The sequence below is a fragment of the Meleagris gallopavo genome, chromosome 22 (assembly GCF_000146605.3).
Source record: "Meleagris gallopavo isolate NT-WF06-2002-E0010 breed Aviagen turkey brand Nicholas breeding stock chromosome 22, Turkey_5.1, whole genome shotgun sequence".
In the NCBI taxonomy this organism is placed as follows: domain Eukaryota; kingdom Metazoa; phylum Chordata; class Aves; order Galliformes; family Phasianidae; genus Meleagris; species Meleagris gallopavo.
Window position 1 is genome coordinate 13,292,920 of NC_015032.2, and position 18,049 is coordinate 13,310,968.

At 52.3% G+C, this 18,049-nt stretch overlaps 1 protein-coding gene and 1 long non-coding RNA gene across 2 annotated transcripts; one reads left to right on the forward strand and one right to left on the reverse strand.

Moving 5' to 3' along the window:
- The first annotated feature begins 1,317 nt into the window (after window positions 1-1,317).
- On the forward strand, window positions 1,318-9,624 carry TGM2 (transglutaminase 2). Its single transcript, XM_031556574.1, has 12 exons — window positions 1,318-1,520; window positions 3,034-3,276; window positions 4,034-4,152; window positions 4,670-4,798; window positions 5,045-5,225; window positions 6,000-6,135; window positions 6,221-6,324; window positions 6,431-6,670; window positions 6,755-7,027; window positions 8,216-8,376; window positions 8,460-8,596; window positions 8,788-9,624. The coding sequence occupies exons 1-12, from the start codon at window positions 1,406-1,408 to the stop codon at window positions 8,942-8,944; spliced, it is 1,995 nt and encodes a 664-aa protein (XP_031412434.1). The 5' UTR covers window positions 1,318-1,405; the 3' UTR covers window positions 8,945-9,624.
- A 3,760-nt stretch (window positions 9,625-13,384) lies between these two features.
- LOC104914085 lies at window positions 13,385-18,049 on the reverse strand. The gene is made up of 2 exons (XR_795818.3): window positions 17,494-18,049; window positions 13,385-15,887 (listed from the first exon to the last, which is right to left on the reverse strand). It is a non-coding gene; the product is annotated as an uncharacterized LOC104914085 (long non-coding RNA).

Genomic DNA, 18,049 nt, shown 5'->3' on the forward strand with positions numbered 1-18,049 from the left:
CGGTCGGAGGAGGCGGTCCTGCTGCAGAGCCGCTGTGCCGGACGGGAGTCCTCCTCTGAAGGGGTTTTGGGAGCCCCGTGCGGGGCGCGGACAGCCCGCACCTGTCCCGGAGCTCCCGGGGACCGCGCTGCGCTGCGGGCTGTCACACCGCCTTCTGAACGGTCGGGGGAGAACCGCTGCCATTGTGCAGGGCTCCGCTTTGTGCTTTGTGCTAAAACCCGCGGGGATGAGCCGGGGTGGCCGGGAAGAGGAGCAGCTGCGGCTCTGCACACTTGTTTGCTGTGTCCCGAATGCAGTTTGCAGTTTCTCCTTCGGCACAGTGTCAGTGAGGTTCTTGCTCACACAGCGTGCGTGCCATGGCAGCACGGAGCGGTGCTCCTGCTCACAGAGGGGGAGGTGACAAGGACGAAGCCCTCCCTGCGCTCTGTCCCCACTGCAGGGCCCCGCATGGGCCTTCAGCTCCGCACCCGCACGCTGTGCTGCAGCAGACTGCGCCCAAGTGATCCGGCGTGGGGTTCTGTTCTGCTCTGGAAACACAGCACTTTAGGTCAGCTCTTTCCATCCAGCGCTGCCCAGGGACGGCTCTGAGATCACCGCTGCAGGAAGGCACAGCTGGGGAGAGCTGAGCGAGGCCGGCCCCAGCCACCCCATGGCCCGGCTGCTGCTGAGCTTGCTGTGTGCTCTCCAGCGTTAAATGCTCTCATTTACTTTGGCAGCTCCTCTCTGTCTGCCTGCACAGCACTCAGGGGTCAGCGGCCCTGAATGATGCTGAGCAACGTCGTGTTGCTGTGGCACAGCGCTGGGGCTGCAGCTCTGCTCCCAGCACACAGCCCTGCGTCCAGCAGTGTCACTGCCCTGTGTGCAGCCTGGGAACCAATTGCTGCCTCTGTCACTGCGTTTCTGCTCCGTCTATCAGCAGTCACAATGCAGGAAAGTTGCCCGCTGCTGAGGCACAGAAACATCTCTGGCATTCCCAGCACTTAGCCAAGTTCCATATCAGAGGGCTTTGGAGGAGGGCGTAGACAGCAAACTGGCACCAAGCGTCCCAGAAAGAGAGAATGAGCACTGGGCTTTGCTCTGCAGCTGGATACGGCAACATGCAGAGCACGGGCTCTGCAGGGGGGATGCTTGGGACCCAGGGCTGTGCTGGGCACAGCGCCTGCACAGGGCTGCCTGGTGCAGAGGGGACTGCTGAAGCCCCACAAGGACTCAGGCTGGGATTAAGGAGAAATCCCAAACGCAGGGCAATGCTTAGGGCACATCCACACCCCGGGACTGAGATCTCCCTGTGAGCACGGGGAGATGCTGCCGGGCAGAGCCTCACGCAGTGCCTTTCACAGAGCTGGTGCTGGAGACGTGCGACCTGCAGTGCGAGCGCAATGGCCGCGAGCACCGGACGGCGGAGATGGGCAGCCAGCAGCTGGTGGTGCGGCGCGGGCAGCCCTTCACCATCACCCTGAACTTCACGGGCCGGGGCTACGAGGAGGGGGTGGACAAACTTGCCTTCAACGTGGAGACGGGTGAGTGCCACAGCTCCCATCCAAGGGCTGAGCTCAGGGTGCCCCCAGCATCCGTGCACTCCCAGGGTGCAACTGAAGCGGGCCTTCGGCCAGAGGCTGTCTGCAGAGCTGCTTGGCTGTGCCATGCGAGCCTGCATGGACAGCAGGGTGCAGGGGTAGGGACGGGCACCACTGCCAGCTGAGTGTCCACACCCCGCATAGGGGTTAGGCTGAGTGCAGCTAGAGGCAAACAAAGAGGAAACTCTGTCTAGGGCAAGAGTTATTTTAGGGATGCTGTATCCTGCTGAGTCAATCAGGCCAGAACCCATAGTGAAACTGCACCACAGCTCATGCAGGGCAAGGTTTCCTGGGAAGCTGAGCCCTTCCTTGGGGTGATGCTGCAGTCATTCCCTGCATACCATGCGCTTGCTGTGAGCTGCATGTTATGGGAGCCCTGGGTGCAGCAGGTCAGAGGCTGCAGGCTGGCTTCCAGCCACTGCGCTTGCACAAAATGGGCCAAGGATCTGTGGCTCCAGCCAAGGCACAGCCCTGCTGGCACAGCCTGGACCAGCACCCTTGCCAGAGGCTGTACCCCATGGGGCTGGAGGGGAGAGGGAAGCTGCCAGATCTTATCCCCTGGGGACAACGAAACCACCACCAGGCCGTGTGCCACCTCCTGCAGGACAGAGGGGATCTGCTCAGTGCAAAAATAGCGCCTGTATTTTTAGGGCTGATGGACTTACAGAGCCCTGCCCAGGCCCCCGGGATGCTGTGGCAGGACAGCAGGTTCTGCAGCAGGAGGAGGCGGAGGCAGAGCCCAAAGCTGCCAGAAAGACACGGATAGCTCAGCCCAGCCTCCCCGAAAGGGCAGAGAGGAGAATCTGTGTCACTCTCATGAGTTCATGAGTATTCTTGGTGGCTCACTTCTGTGCCGCCCTGGCTGCGGCTGCTCCGGAACCCAATGGCCACCAGCCAACCCCATCAGCACCGGCAACCAGGGCTGGGCTGGGGCTGGTATCCGTGCTCCCAGGAGCAGTTTTGGAGGCGGCCACGTGCAAGTGACTCGGGCTCAGCTGCGGGGCCCCACGGCTCAGGGGGAAGGCAGGGATCACTCTGTTCTCGGCTCGAGCGCTGCAGCCGCTGAGCTCATGGCTCACCGTGGGCTGTGTGCATGCAGCAGAGCTCCTGCTGAGAGCAGCTCCGTGCTGAGGGCTCCAGGCTCTGTGCCAAGGGCTGTGCACTCGCACTGTGACCCAGCTGCTTGCTGGGGGGGGTAGCCTAGCAAAGCCTCACCCTGGGCTGTGTGCAAGCCCCTCAGAAACAAGACCTGATGTGGAGGGCTCCATGCTCCATGCCCCCTTCCCAAAGCCTCTAAGCCCTGGTGGCATTTGCATGGTTTTTCTGCCTGGCCCCACTCCTGGGTCCCAGTGGGTGGCTTCTGTCCCCCCCCAGCAGGCATGGGGACACCCCTGCACTGCACAGCCCTGCACGGGATCCCTGGCACTGGGGAAAGCTGATGTCCCCTTGCTTGCAGGGCCCTGCCCCATCGAGACGTCGGGCACCAGGTCACACTTCACCTTGACTGACTGCCCCGAGGAGGGGACCTGGAATGCAGTGTTGCAGCAGCAGGACGGGGCTGTGCTCTGTGTCTCTCTCTGCTCCCCCAGCAATGCCCGTGTGGGCCGCTACCGCCTGACGCTGGAGGCCTCCACCGAGTACCAGGGCTCCAGCTTCCACCTCGGGGACTTCGTTCTGCTCTTCAATGCCTGGCACCCAGGTGAGGCTCTCACCTTCCCGACACCAGAGAGGTCCCAGGGCTCTTTCCCCTCTCTACAGATCCCTGCAGCAGGACCCAAGCCCCCTGCTCTGCTCAGGACACAGCTCCTCGTATCTGCACCCAGTACCTGATGTCCCCTAGCAGCAGCTCGTGGTGGGAGAAAGGCCCCTGGGAGCTCCCAGATATGCAACAATGCAGGAGGCAGCATGCAGACCTGCTGGAAGTTAATTACAGCTGGCAATTGGCAGTCATTTGTTCACATCCTTCCCCTGCCCCAGGAGCAGCCCTGCGCTCCCCCATGCTGACCTTGGCTGAGGGACCAATTTCCTGAATCCCGATGCTTTGTGCTGGCTCTGGAGATAAGGGCTGCAAGGAAGCTTTGCTCACCCAGAGCTGTGCTGAGTGCTGATGCCTTGGACGTATGGGTTTTGTTCCTGAAAGCCTTTCCAGTAAGAGGTGTTGTTTCCAGCAATGACCCCTGCGCAGGTCCTGATGTCTGTGAGCACTCCCAGTTCCCACCATTTGCTTCTCAGCCACGGAGGTTCCCACCCCTGGGGAAAAATCCACTGTGTGAAACAAAGGGGAGGAAAGTGAAAGAGAAGTCAGGAAAGAACAAAAAAGGGAAACAGAGGCCCACTGATGATTTCCCATCAGCTCGGGTCAAACTGGGTGGAAATTCTTGAGCAACCTTTTGGACAGGAGCAACCCCAGCCCCTGGTGCCCTGACCCAGTGCCCCATCCCTTGCTCTCCCCGCAGAGGATGCAGTGTACCTGCAGGAAGAGGACGAGCGCCGCGAATACGTGCTGTCCCAGCAGGGGCTCATCTACATGGGCTCCCGGGACTACATGACCTCCACACCCTGGAACTTTGGGCAGGTGAGTACAGCACAGCCCTGGGACACCCAGCACCACAGAGCAAACAAATGAAAACCTCATTGCTGAGCTGCCTTCAGAACCTGGGAGCACACGGGGAGCTCAGGGCTGCACGCTTCTAATCGGTGCCACAGGAGAGGTGGTGCTTGATAGCAGCTCCCCAGGGCTGCACCGGCCGTGCTGATAACGCAGCATTGTGAGCTGTGCTGCAGCACCCAGCGCTGTGTGGGAGCCCCGGGGGCTGGAGAGGTGCAGCCATGTCCCCCAGCTCCCAGCAGGGCTGTGTGCAGGGCAGCTCAGGGCCGTGACTGTCAGAAGACCCTAAGCCCAGACCCACCTGCAGGTGGAGAAATAGGTAGTTTTCCCTTCGAGATTTCCTTTCTCTCCACTCCTGAAAGCAGGATGAAGCTCCTTATCATGGCAGCACAAATGGGACAAAGTGGTGCTGCCACTGCGCTCTCTCTAACCGCAGACTGCATGCCTCACCCCTGTTTTCTCCCCTCTCTCTCTCTCACACCAGTTTGAAGATGAGATCTTGGCCATCTGCCTCGAGATGCTGGACATCAACCCCAAATTCCTGCAGGATCAGAACCTGGACTGCTCTCATCGCAATGACCCTGTTTATATTGGCAGGGTGGTGAGCGCCATGGTGAGTGCTGCAGGGCTCTGCAGACCAACCCTCTGCAGCACCTGTAATGCACAAGCACTCAGCATGCTCCTCCAACACAGCCACGTGCGTCCCAGTGCAGCTCTTGCATCCCTCCATGCTGCCTCGTGATGATGGCAACAAGACTAAGCTGGATGAAGGCATCCATCCAGCCTGCTCCTGGGCAGTGCGCTCTGTCCCTTTGTACCCAGGGGCCACACAGTGCCATCTCCTCGTGTCACCCTGCAGGTCAACTGCAACGACGAAGACCACGGGGTGCTGCTGGGGCGCTGGGACAACCACTATGAGGATGGGATGAGCCCAATGGCGTGGATCGGCAGCGTGGACATCCTCAAGAGGTGGAGGAGGTTGGGCTGCCAGCCTGTCAAGTACGGCCAGTGCTGGGTCTTCGCTGCCGTGGCGTGCACCGGTGAGCACAGCCCCAGACCCCGTGTTCCCCCTCCCACCTACCTGCCACCCCACACACACTGCAGGGAGGGCCGCAGTCAGTTCACCTCAGCCACTGAGAAATTAAGTTCTCTGTTATTCCAATTTGTCAGGAAACTGAGGGAAAAAATGATAAAGAACCTTTCTGGCTTTGCAATTAGCTCTCTGCTGTGCCAAGGACAGCCCTGGCCAGGAGGGAGGGGCTGAATTTGTGGCTCAGGAGAAGAAAAGCAGTGGTAAGGTCAAGTTTGCAGTGAAGTAATGAATCCGCTGAGATGAAGATAATTTCAGTGCCACCATCATAGTCAGTTTGGGGCAAAAGAGAAGGAAAATCCAAGGCCGTCCTCTGCTAAGTGCACAGACGTGGGCACGCTGCAGCACTGCCTTTCTCCCTGGGCCGCGAGCGCGTGCGTGGTTATATATTTCATGTCTGTGAGACTCTGTAGAGAGGAGAGAAATAGCAGAGAGCTAAAGCAGATTTTCTGCAAATCACAAGAGCTGACAGCCCTCCTCTGGAACATTACAACTGCTGCTCCCCGGGGTGTCTGCATGCAGCGAGAGGCGGCACTGAGATCCAATGGAGGCTGCTGCACGCTGCCTCCACGCTCCCCCCAAAGCACTCCCAGTCTCTCTCGTGTCTGTTCCCCACCATCCTACCAAACCCAGCGGTGTCCCAGCACGTTGCCACCCCTCGTGGCACCGTGGGACCAGCGGGATGCCCTCAGTGTCCGCCCCAATGCTGCCCTGCTTCCCGCAGTCATGCGCTGCCTGGGTGTCCCCTGCCGCGTGGTCACCAACTACAACTCTGCCCACGACACCAACGGCAACCTGGTGATCGACCGCTACCTGAGCGAGGAGGGCGTGGAGGAGCGGCGCTCCAGGGACATGATCTGGTGAGTGCTGTGAGCGCTGGGATCACGGCATCCCCAGCACGGTTGGACGGGGCAGGAGCTGCTCAGCACCATGCTTCCCTTGCAGGAACTTCCACTGCTGGGTGGAGTGCTGGATGACCCGGCCCGACTTGGCACCTGGATACGACGGGTGGCAAGCGCTGGACCCCACGCCCCAGGAGAAGAGTGAAGGTGCGGCACGGCCGGGTCCCCCCATACCTTGCCCTCAGATGGGGCGTCCTCGTGGCTCCCACGATGGCCGGGTCCTGGGCAACAGCAGCGGCCCTGCTCCCTGCAGGGGTTTACTGCTGCGGGCCGGCCCCCGTCAAGGCCATCAAGGAGGGCGACCTGCAGGTGCAGTACGACATCCCCTTCGTCTTCGCGGAGGTCAATGCCGACGTGGTGTACTGGATCGTTCAGAGCGACGGCGAGCAGAAGAAGAGCACCCACTCCTCAATGGTGGGGAAGAACATCAGCACCAAGAGCGTCGGCAGGGACAGCCGCGAGGACATCACCCACACCTACAAGTATCCCGAGGGTACGGCAGCCGTGGAGGGAGCGCAGGGTTGGCATTGAGGAGGGGGAACGTCACTCAGCTGACAGGAGCTCTTCTGCACCGCAGGGTCCGAGAAGGAGCGAGAGGTGTTCAGCAAGGCGGAGCACGAGAAGAGCTCGCTGGGTGAGCAGGACGAGGGGCTGCACATGCGGATCAAGCTGTCGGAGGGTGCCAACAACGGCTCCGACTTCGACGTCTTCGCTGTCATCAGCAACGACACAGACAGGGAGCATGAGTGCAGGCTGAGGCTGTGCGCCCGCACTGCCAGCTACAACGGCGAGGTGGGCCCGCAGTGCGGCTCCAAGGACCTGCTGAACCTCACCCTGCAGCCCCGCATGGGTAAGGCGACAGGGGGCACGGGGCGAGGGGGCCGTGCTGCAGCACTAGCAGCCAGGAGCTGTCCCAGCGCCAGGTCCCAGCTCGTGCTGGCAGCTTCCCAAAGAGGAAATTCTTCCTGCAGCCACCGACCGCACACACTGTGCACACAATGGCTTGAGCAGCAATAATATCCGTGCAAATCTTGGCCTGGACCTGGGCCAGGGTACTGTGGGATGGGCAGAGACCGCTGCAAGGCACGCACCCAGCTATGAGAAGTGCTTCTTGTCCTCATCCACGCTGCTCTAGCACCCGTGGGTCCCTGGCTCAGTGCACTCCAGGCTGGCAGAATGCAGCACTTCTGTTCAATCCTGTGGCACAAATGCAGCCCTGCTTTAACCCAGAACAACATCCCATGGCAGCCCTGAGCTGCCTCTACTCTGACAGCCCCCACAGGCTGCAGCACTGACCCACCCCACAGCAAGCAGTACCTCCTCGGGGCTCTGTCCACATTGATTTACAGCTGTGGCTTTTAAATCTTTGCTTAAAGGATAAAGAACGTTGCTCAGGCAGGAGGCTGGTGATGCACTTATAGCAGGGCGGAAGTTCCTGCTCTCACACACCCTGTGTGGAGGCAGCAGGCGGATGAGCAGATCCCAAAGGGCTGCATGGGATTTTCCCAGTGACTCTGGCCCCACAGCCCTCAGCTGGTGGGAAAAGCAGCACTGAATTCAGGCTGTGCCCAGCAGTGCTGACGTGCTCAGCATCCCCTCTGCAGAGGACACAACCTCTCTCATCCTCACATTATTTGAGTCAGAGCTGTCCTGGCCCGAGCCCAATGCACTGCTGAACCCTGGTTTGCTGTTATTACAAATTAGCATTGCTGCCTGGTAATTAAACACCGCTCTAATTTATATCATTTTTCTACATAACCTTCAGGGTTTGGAAATGCCATACAGATGATACACTGGAACAAGCTAACTTTTCATGCAAGCCAAGCTTTCTGTCCTACAGGAGTCCATAACAAATGCAATCAGCAGCTGCACACTGGGATGCAGCAACCAATGTTTGCACCTCACGAAGCCCAGGGAGGGGGATGCTGCCTTTGTTCCGCAGGCACCTGCATGCTTGCAGACCCTCCTGCAGCTCCTCTGACCCAACGCTGTGTGCTGGCTCAGGAGCAGCACTGACCCTGCTCTGCTTTGCCTGCAGCACAGAGCGTGCCCTTGCGCATCCTCTATGAGCAGTATGGGCCCAACCTGACCCAGGACAACATGATCAAAGTGGTGGCTCTGCTGACTGAGTACGAGAGTGGCGACAGCGTGGTGGCCATCAGGGATGTCTACATCCAGAACCCGGAGATCAAGATCAGGGTGAGCGAGGCCTCAGATGCTCCAATCCATGGGAGCTCAGTCCTGGCACGGTGCTGCGGTCCAACCATCCCTTCTGCTCACAGATTTTAGGGGAGCCGATGCAGGAGCGGAAGCTGGTGGCAGAGATCACACTGGTGAACCCACTGGCAGAGCCGCTGAACAACTGCACGTTCGTGGTGGAAGGCGCCGGCCTCACTGAGGGGCAGAGGATCGAGGAGCTGTAAGAGCCACAGCCGGGTGGTGGGGAGGGAGCTGGGGGGTCCTGGGGCCCACGGCAGCTCCACTGGGACAGGGTGGGAGTGGGGCTGAGCTAGCCCCAGGGCTCAGCAGCGCCATAGGGGTCCTGGGGGCGTCAGGGCACAGGGGAACGGGGACCTGGGGGGACCACACTTGACCCCTCCATCCCCCCAGTGAGGACCCTGTGGAGCCGCAGGCAGAGGCCAAGTTCCGGATGGAGTTCGTGCCGCGCCAGGCGGGGCTGCGCAAGCTGATGGTGGACTTTGAGAGCGACAAGCTGACGGGAGTGAAGGGCTACCGCAACGTCATCATCGCGCCCCTGCCCAAGTGAGGGCCCCCCCAGCCCCCACACCCTGCTCCAGCCCTGGGCAATGCTGCAGAGAAACAACTGCAAACCTTAGCCTGACGCACACCGAGGGCACGGGACCCCGCACCTCCAAGTGCCCACCGCCACCACAGCCCCCCTCCATCACTGCCGCTCTCAGGGGCTGGGGGACAGCGATAACCGTGGTACTGACAAGTGCCGGGGCTGAGCCACGCCTTCTCCTCCTCTCCCTCCCCGTGGAGGTGGACACAGCCCCAGCTCAGGGCCCTCCTGCAGCAGCCCAGCAGCAGCCTCACTCATTTCCGCAGCCCTAAACACGCCCCTGGGACGCAGAGCACATTTCCTAACGCAAACAATAGAAAGACAATCTTCTCCCGCACCGATCGCGCAGCAGCAGCATTCATGCCTGCCAGTTAAAATGCTCTGAATGCAATTTGGTAGAGAAAAGATTGTATACTGTGAGCACGAAGCTGTTTATATGCTATATACACATATAGCATAAATCTATTTATAGCTCTATAAATACATACTGCCTAGAACCCTGCTGCATAGGTAAAGCAGGTTATTTGCTTTAATAACTGTTCCTGTCACCGCAGAGATGGTGCAGTGAGGAATGGGACGTTGCCTTGATGGGAATTAACTATGCAAGCACTGAATAAAACCTCTATTTTTCACTTTTAAAGCCATGCCTGGCTCTTGAGCATCCTTTCTGCCAGAGGGGCCCAGCAGGGCCTCCCCTCTCCTCCCTGCCCCCTCTCCTCCTGGCTTCTCACCTTCCATGCACTGAATCCAAGGGGCAGCACCGGGTCCATGGGACAGAGATGAAGAGTGCCCACCCTACAGCCTGGGAAGAACCACAGCTTGGGGGGGGCAATGGGATGGGGTCTGTGCCCTCCCCCTGCAGCCAGCCAGCCCCAAGCACCGGCACCACAGAACCTCAGGGATGGCCGCTCCAAAGCACGGCCCCGAAAGTGCCCCAGAGGGTTAACAGGCACGAGCCCTGCGCTGCTCTCCCTTGGCAGGAGCATTGCTCAGAGCCAGAGATGATGCACAGCCATACTTTAAAGAGCATTTGTTACACACAGCTCTGCTGAGCCAGGCTTCAAGCTGCTCAATGCCTGGTTTAAAAATAACCGGCTGTTCCTCTGGTTCGAAGCTGGGTCCTGATAAAATAAACATTAGCACAGCTCTTTCTGAAGGTCACTCCCATCCATCCGAAGCACAGCGGAGCAGGGCTGTTTTGACAAGGAACAAAGCTCACATGGCAGACACCAAATGCTGCAGTTATGGTCCGGCTCCGGGGTTCTGCTCTTCCCAGGGCCGCTTTCTTCTGCATTATCCCCACCCACCCTGCAGCCCCCTGCACAGTGCCAGACAAATCCATGCTGTGGGCTTTGCCCTACGCATTTCCCAGCTGCCCCAGAGCCCTGCACACAGCTGCCCAGCAGTCTCTGAGTACAGCACTGCACCATGGGCACGGCCACAGCCCTCCCTGCTGGGCGCTGCTGCTCTGCAAGCATTGAGTTGTAGATGGTTAAACACAGACATCACCCACTGCCCAGGGGAATTCTTAATGCAGCATTAGCCCAAGTGCCAAAGCAAAGTGAGACCACTCACACGTGGAGGAGTGGTTATTAATACACCACAGCTCGCTGAGATGCTGACTGGCCAAGAATCGGCTGTAAGCTCATTTCAGTCCTGGAGACCTTTAGCTTGGCTTTATTGATGGACCAAGACAAGGAAAAACCTCCCATAAATCAGAGTGCTGCTGATAGTTCTGGGGGACCGTCGGGTCTCAACAAAGCCGTTTCTGATGAGCATGGATGGATTTTCACATTCACCCATGGTGCAGGCAAGAGAAAAACAAACCAGACTCAAGGAACAATAAAACATAGGGGTCCTAGGCTAGCACACCCTTCACCCTCAGTTTCTGGACAGCACACAAAGCATCTTACAACCCATTTGTGACTGCTGCAGGGGGTAGATGGCTGTCACTCGCTGTGCAGTCATAGCAGACATCCCACCACCTCCCTGGAACAGCAGCACCAACACATGCAGCAGAAGCTGCACTGTCCTGCAGCAAGAACAGAGGGTACCAGTGACAGAACCCCCAGAGCATCGAGTGAGGCCAGTCCTGCACTGCCCTCCCCTGCAGGAGGCCCGGAGCCCATCCCCATCAGGACCCACTCATCCACAGAGCCCAGCCCACAGGTGTGCAGAGCTCACACTGCTGCACTCCATCTCCAGGGCCACTCAGACCAAGCCTCCCCAGCCCAGCCCTCCCACCACCTATCTGACTGCTGTCTGACCGCTGGTATTTCCTGGAAAACAGAGCTTGGAATTTGAGTCTCTTTATTTGCCATATTTTAAGAGGAACATTTTTGTCCTTCTTCTCTGTAAAGAAATGACTACATTTCACTTAGCTACTCAGACAAGAATTTACTTTCTAAGGCAATACAAAGGTAATGCATTCAGTGCTAATGCAAATTCCTTTACCTTCACATTGCAGTAAAACTGAACCTCCAGGCCTTCTAGTTTCCCTGTCCTTCTGGGCATAGCTCATTTTCCTTACTTGCTTATCCAAAAATCTCCAGAACACGACTAGCCTCAGGAAATCTGGTGAATTCCAAACTTGCAAATGATAGCATAGTTCAGATAGGAAAGATGCAGCTGACACCTCTGGCACTTCCCTAACGGCAAGCAAAATTACAGGAAAACACTTGTCCCAACCTCACTCCTCTCAAGAGACCACCACAGCATCTATGTGATGACTCAAATCTATATATTTTTTCACAATGTTTGTATTTTGTTGGTTTCCTTTGTTTTGCAGAGCCCTGAATGTGAAGCCACCTCTGACCTGACTTTTTCTGAAGCTACAGCCCTGGACAGGCTCTGACCTATAAAACGAGTTGCCCAAGGTATAAAACCTGTTGATACATACCAAACTTGAAAAGTATTTAGGGCATTTGCTTAGCCTTAAATTTCCTAAGAACAGCCTGTTGTCTTCATTTTCCCACTGCAGACACTTGGCAGCAGCACCCACCTTCCTTCTGGCACTACACACACACTGGTGAATTACCCCCATACCATTCATAGCAAGATTAATCACCACCCTTTTACCCACAAGGGTCAAGACTCGCCATTAAGATACAGCTCCTATTTCTTCTGACAATCGCTTTTTTCCCCACCTCTATTTCACGTTATCCCTCATAGCCCAAAAGCTAAGGTGCTGCTCCAGCTGTATTGCAGACAACCCAGAGCTGAGCAGCCTCTTTATGCTCTTTCCCCAGTTGGTTTCCACACAAAGACTGTTTTGTGGGGCTCAGCTACACCAGCCTTGCTTCAACACCCTAATTATAACCTGTCATCTTACAGACCTTAGCATTAGTTTACCAGAATCCAGTTCTCACTCCCTACATACGTGTAAGCCAACATCAGTTTGTTACACAAATACCTGGTGAGCAGGAAGACTGAAGGGAATACACCCCAATGCACTGAAGTAGTTAACTGCATAGGAAGCTGCAAAATAGGCAGATAGGTTTGGACAAATTTGTTTCAGCTCTGCAAGAAATAAAAATAAAAATAGAAAAATCTCAAAGGCAAGAAAGGACATGCAGTACTCAGCCCATTTCAGGTCACCGAAACCTCTCTAGTTCCTACAAACACCATACAAAGGCTGCTTTCCTTTCCACTGGAAGGAATCATTTCAGACTCCCTTCTCCTCACAGAAAGCTGCAGATCAAACTTCCTGCAAGTCGATTACAAAAGCAGACTAAATATAGCCTCCTTAATGAAAGATTTGTAAATTGCTAAAATTGTAAGCAGCTTTGCCGACACTCTCCAAGGCACATGAAACAATTATCAAGTTTGCCCAAAGAGACTATTGAATAGCAGCTAATTGGAGTGAAGAAGCCATAAGCTCCCCCCCAAAACCTCTAAGAGAATTAACACACAATAAGATGATGTGAAGATCCACCTCCTCTAAAGCAGAAAGGCTTTGATTTCACAGCATCAAAACCCTGCAGGAACAGCAGCAGCTCTCGATGCTTGTACAGGAAAGTCAGTTTCCCAGCTTCTGGGTTTGGTTTCTGTTTGTTTACTTCCAAACGTAATTATTTACTTGTCCTCCATATAACCTGCATTAAAGTACAAGGAGTTAGGAAGCCAGTATTCAATACCTTGTGCTCATCACATCAGGGGTTAGTTCTGAGGAATGCATTTTACTTTTGTTGCAGCAGTGCACTAAGAACAGTCGGCATTCGTACTGTTAGAAAACACAGATTACAGCTTGACTGGTCAAAATAGTGTCACATCTTCCAACTCGGCCATAGGGACCGTTCAGCAGCCTCTGCCCTTTAAATACAGAGGGTAAAAACACCAAAGCAAAACCCACAGCGTGTCCGAGCAGCACCTGCACTGTGAATAAAGTAAGTAAAACCACCACTATTCAACGACACCCTCTTTATTCAAAAATATAGATCTATGAGACATTTCAGAATATACTGCTGTCACAAATGGCAGCCTATATGTCTAAATTAATTCCTAAAACAATTAATATACAGATTTTAGCATTTAAATTTAAAAAAAAAAAAAGAGACACACCTTGGGGAAATCTGTTTAACCTTGAGAGAATGTTACTCAGTTCACCAGATGCCTTTTGCCCAAAAAGTAAAACGAAAGTAAAACCCATGAGACTTCATTTAAATTAAGCAAAATAAAACACACGCACGCTTGGAAAAAAAAAACTCAAAACATTTCAATAATAATAAAAAAAAAAAGACAGACATACCACTTTCTCACACGAGATCTGCCCAAAACAACAGCATGAGATGGCAACACATCTCTATCGTTTTTTTTTTTTATGACAATTTTGATCGTTTGTTTTCCATTACAATGGATACACGTTCAATCCATGGTCAGAGCAATTACTGGTTAAAGCAACCTCAGGGTAACTCCGTGAGCTGAGGCAGGATAGGAATTCATCTTCTGGTTTGGGATTCAGAGCTTTGGTGGATCGTTTTGTTTCCCTTGATTTTATTTTTTTCCTTTTTAATTTTTGGCAAAAGCAGAAAGAATTGGGTGCTTTATGTAAGTGTCATTTGGTCCACAAATGGTTGCAAGATCAAACCAATTCATGGAAAAAATAATTCTCTGCCACTGTAAAATTTCCTGTAAGTGAAAAAGAAAGCACATTTCTTGGCTGGGCAATATGGGTGCAAAAAGTTTCCTTTCTACAAAAAAAAACAAAAAAAAACACACAAAAAAGTGAAGCGTCAGTAAGAAAAGCACATGAGCTTTTCAGCAACTAAAGGACCAAAAACGTTGTGTTATTTAACTGAATGCAAATAAGCTAGTGAATACTCCACAAAATAAATTAATGAGAATGCAGACCGAGATTTGCATTTCTATAGGTATCTTCTCATGTCTTTGCTAACTGCAGCTTAAGACTGTGGCGAGGCACAAACGCAGCACATCAAGGTAACTTATTTCAGCCTCTCTGTGACAGAGCCTGCGCTGTCAGACCAAGTGTTTCCAGAAAATTCAGGTGTTCTATAGGGAGAGCTATTAAACAGACTTTTTTCCCAAATAGGAATGGTTTTCAGTGATGAGAGTCCAGCTTGATAGACCTGACACACAAACTGAAATCTAACGACATCCACGGCAGCTAAAATATTAGCTAGCAAATTAAAGAGTATTCTAATTTTTCCCCCAAATAATAAAATCAACTCACAATCTGTGATACAAAATCAAGTACATCCTTCTAATACCTACATGCATAGATATAGCACATGTGCATACTGGATGTGTATATGGGTCTACTTTCTAGATTAAAAAAATGTTTATATCACATTTAACTTCTGTTCATCAAATAACTTGACTAAAGCTACAGGGAGAATTCATAGAATGCTTTCAGCATGACAACCTTCAGAGCAGATCTGCAATGGGATATGACCAGTTACAATCCACCATTCCAGCCTCTCAGTTAAAGCAAAGCTTCTGTGATCGTTTATTTTGTATAATGAAGAGGAAAAATATAGTATAAATCTAAGGCAGCTAGAACTAAATTTACTTCCACTCTCGTTTAGGTAATATCCAGTTCTGCATGGCTCAGCAGAGCTTAAATTATGAAGCTCTCTAATTCACAAAGAAAAGCTGTTTATTTTTATTGCCTGTGGTGAGTTTCAATTTATGTTCATGCCAAATAGGAACTATTTTTTATGTGAGGCCTACAACAGCATGAGGAACTGTAGATTTAAAGTATTTGTGCCATTGTTCAGTAGGTGCCTTTGTCCTTCACTGACATGATACAGTACCTGCAGACACACATGCACGCACCCCTACAAAGCCCACTAGCCACTACTGCTTTCAGATACGAGCTTCAGAGACCCAGCAAAAACAGGCAAGACGTTCTGAAATAACACAATAGTTTTACAGAGGAAAATGTTATACAGTCAGCCTTTCTTTGAACACTTTCCAGATATATATGTACACGATTCTCATGACTTTTGTGGGGTAACAAGTGCTAAGAGCAAACAAACTAAAAAGTAAGGAAAAATTATGAGAGAAGATTGCTTATACGGACTATCCCCACTCCCCTAAGAGCTCACAAAAACTCACTCTTTACCCTGCCCTCCTTGTGAGCCAGTGTACACAGAAAGAGGGTGAGCATGAGCAGCCAAGAGGTTGAAAGCAGGGTCTGAAAGTTCTTTCCTACTGTACATCTGGGAAGACTGGATTTCCAGTCAACAGTCTTCTTACTTTTGCTGGTAATAATGGAAACTAGGGGACACCATTTGTTCTAGTCTGTTGAAAACAGGTCACCAGCAGACGGCAGAGGTGCCAGACCTCCTGTGACGTTGGGCAGCAGTGACAGATCTGGAAGGCTCTGGATGTGAGATTTCAGCTCCTTGCGGACCTGGGTTACCCGAGCGAGCTTCTGCTTATACTCCTGAGGGAAAGAGACAAGAGACCAAACATCAAACACAGGTTAACACACAGCGCTTTTAGTTAAGCCAGGATTTTTTTCTTTATTTTTATTTTTAAGTGAGGATTCTGAGAAAAGGTGGCAAGGGATTGGTTCTCTGCACAGCTACTGCACGACTGCAGAGCTGCCATCTGCACCCAGACTCACAACCTGCACCAACAGGAAGTCCACAGGCTTCAGCATCTCAGAGCCGCTGACCCTGCCATGATACCTGGGCAGAAGTTATGTAAATGTCCCCACAGCCACTGAGATCTGGGAGAATATTTGTCGGAGCTGTCACTATATAGTTGCTCTATTCCTATATTCTTCTCCAGACAACTGGATTTGTGCAGAGCCAAGGAGGAACCTGACACAGCATTCTTCAGGCACATCCCACTGACAAAGGCAGCAGGCTGAGGAGCACCACGGGTATTACTCGTCTGCTGAAGTGTTCTTCCTCCTACCCCAACTTGATGAATTTTGAGTGTTTGGTTGTGAAAGAGGGTCTCCTTGTTATGAGACAGACAACACATGTTAGCAACCCCAGCAGCTGTAACATTAGACTGACATGTGAGCACAGAACACAAGTGATCACCAAATATAAACCAGACAAAAGTTTCTTCACACTGGATTGAAATCAAGCAAAAAGGTAGTTGCCAACATTTTTAGAATTTAGTTGCAGCAAAAGGAGAAGAGCAGTAAGTTACATTTCCCCGAAGCAGCAGCTTGCAAGTAGTTTTCCCACAAATGAGTTTTGGATTGAGTGTGAAAATTCCATTTTATGGATAGTCCTCCTCAATGTTTTCATAAACAATCCAGCCACAGGACTAATGCAGACTAAGCAAGTTTGCAGATGGTACTAAATTAGGAGTTGTTGACTCCTGTGGGAGTGGAAGGGCCTTGGAGAGATCTTGTCAGATAAGAGATAGGCAACCACCAGCTGTTCCTGGGGTGCTGCTCTCAGACACAGGGTGGGTGCTCTGAGTGGAGCCATGTGGTGGGACTCCAATCCACTCAGGTCCCTTCCAACCCGGGATGTTCTGTGATTCTATGCAATATTTACCATCCTCAGATGTCTCTGCAATCCAAACCAAAGCAGGTAACAGCAATCAGTATTTCATTATGATAAGACAGAAGAAGAGCTTGGACCCTGATGCTGAAAGACCTTACCTCGGTATGTTTAAGAGCAGACCAACACACACTCAAGCTATCTAACACAGAAATCTCGATTAAAGGTTTATATTTGTATTATTTTCAGAGTTCTGTGACTGTTACGTAAATATTTAGAATCACAAAAACCAGCTGTTTAAATAAAAAACAGCATTACATAATTTCTTCTGGAACGCACTAAATTTTACCTAATTATGTGTGTCAGTGGGGGGAAGCATCTCCAAAATGAAATTGGAAGAACTGTGTGCAATAGGCTCCCATAAAGCCCGTCGTATAATTAATACACATTTCTTAATTACTTGGCAAAGAGAACAATTTGCCAGAGAACAGAAGTTTGTCTTTGAAGATCAAATGGAACTAGTGCACATTAAATCAAAATATGTTTCTGAAGGGTTTACAACTTTAATCCAATCTTTCTAACCTTCTCAATGATGGAAATTCTCTTCACCTTCTCCAAATATCAAAGCGAGCAGTTCCTGCAGGGTTACAAGCAATGAGTTTACATTCTCTCTTTCATTCCTTTGAATTAGAATAGTGAGAGCAGCAGAACCGTTTATAACAGCTCAGAATACACTTGAAACACCTATTATAAATACATTCCATAAATTTCCAGCCAGCCCCAAACTAGAGGGTCCTCGAACACCTTACGTTCTTTTACAAGGCTCGGGGAGTTAATGTAACAATTCTGCTAGCATGCATGGGTTAATACACTGAAGTAATTAAATTCAGAGCTCCAACAGATCCATGAAGTGTACTGTTCAGAAGTCCAGAGGGGAACAGCAACAACAGCAAAAAAAAAAAGCCACTCAAGAAAAGGTGTGCTCATTCACTTCGGGCTGCTAGGTTTTGGTTTGGTTTCGTTTCACGGAAGACAACTCAGGATTGAAATAAGAATGCACCCAACATCCCCAGTCCTGCCACTCCAGGAACTATTTCAGCAGGGAAACAAGGCAAGAAAACAGAATTACGAAGACAAA

Bases quoted from the DNA above. Each gene is read 5' to 3' on its own strand.
- TGM2 (XM_031556574.1), top strand. From the start codon at position 1,406: ATGGGCAGCCAGCAGCTGGTGGTGCGGCGCGGGCAGCCCTTCACCATC. The intron at 3,277-4,033 runs GTGAGGCTCTCA...CTCTCCCCGCAG, and splicing joins CTTCAATGCCTGGCACCCAG to AGGATGCAGTGTACCTGCAG. The intron at 6,671-6,754 runs GTACGGCAGCCG...TCTGCACCGCAG, and splicing joins CACCTACAAGTATCCCGAGG to GGTCCGAGAAGGAGCGAGAG.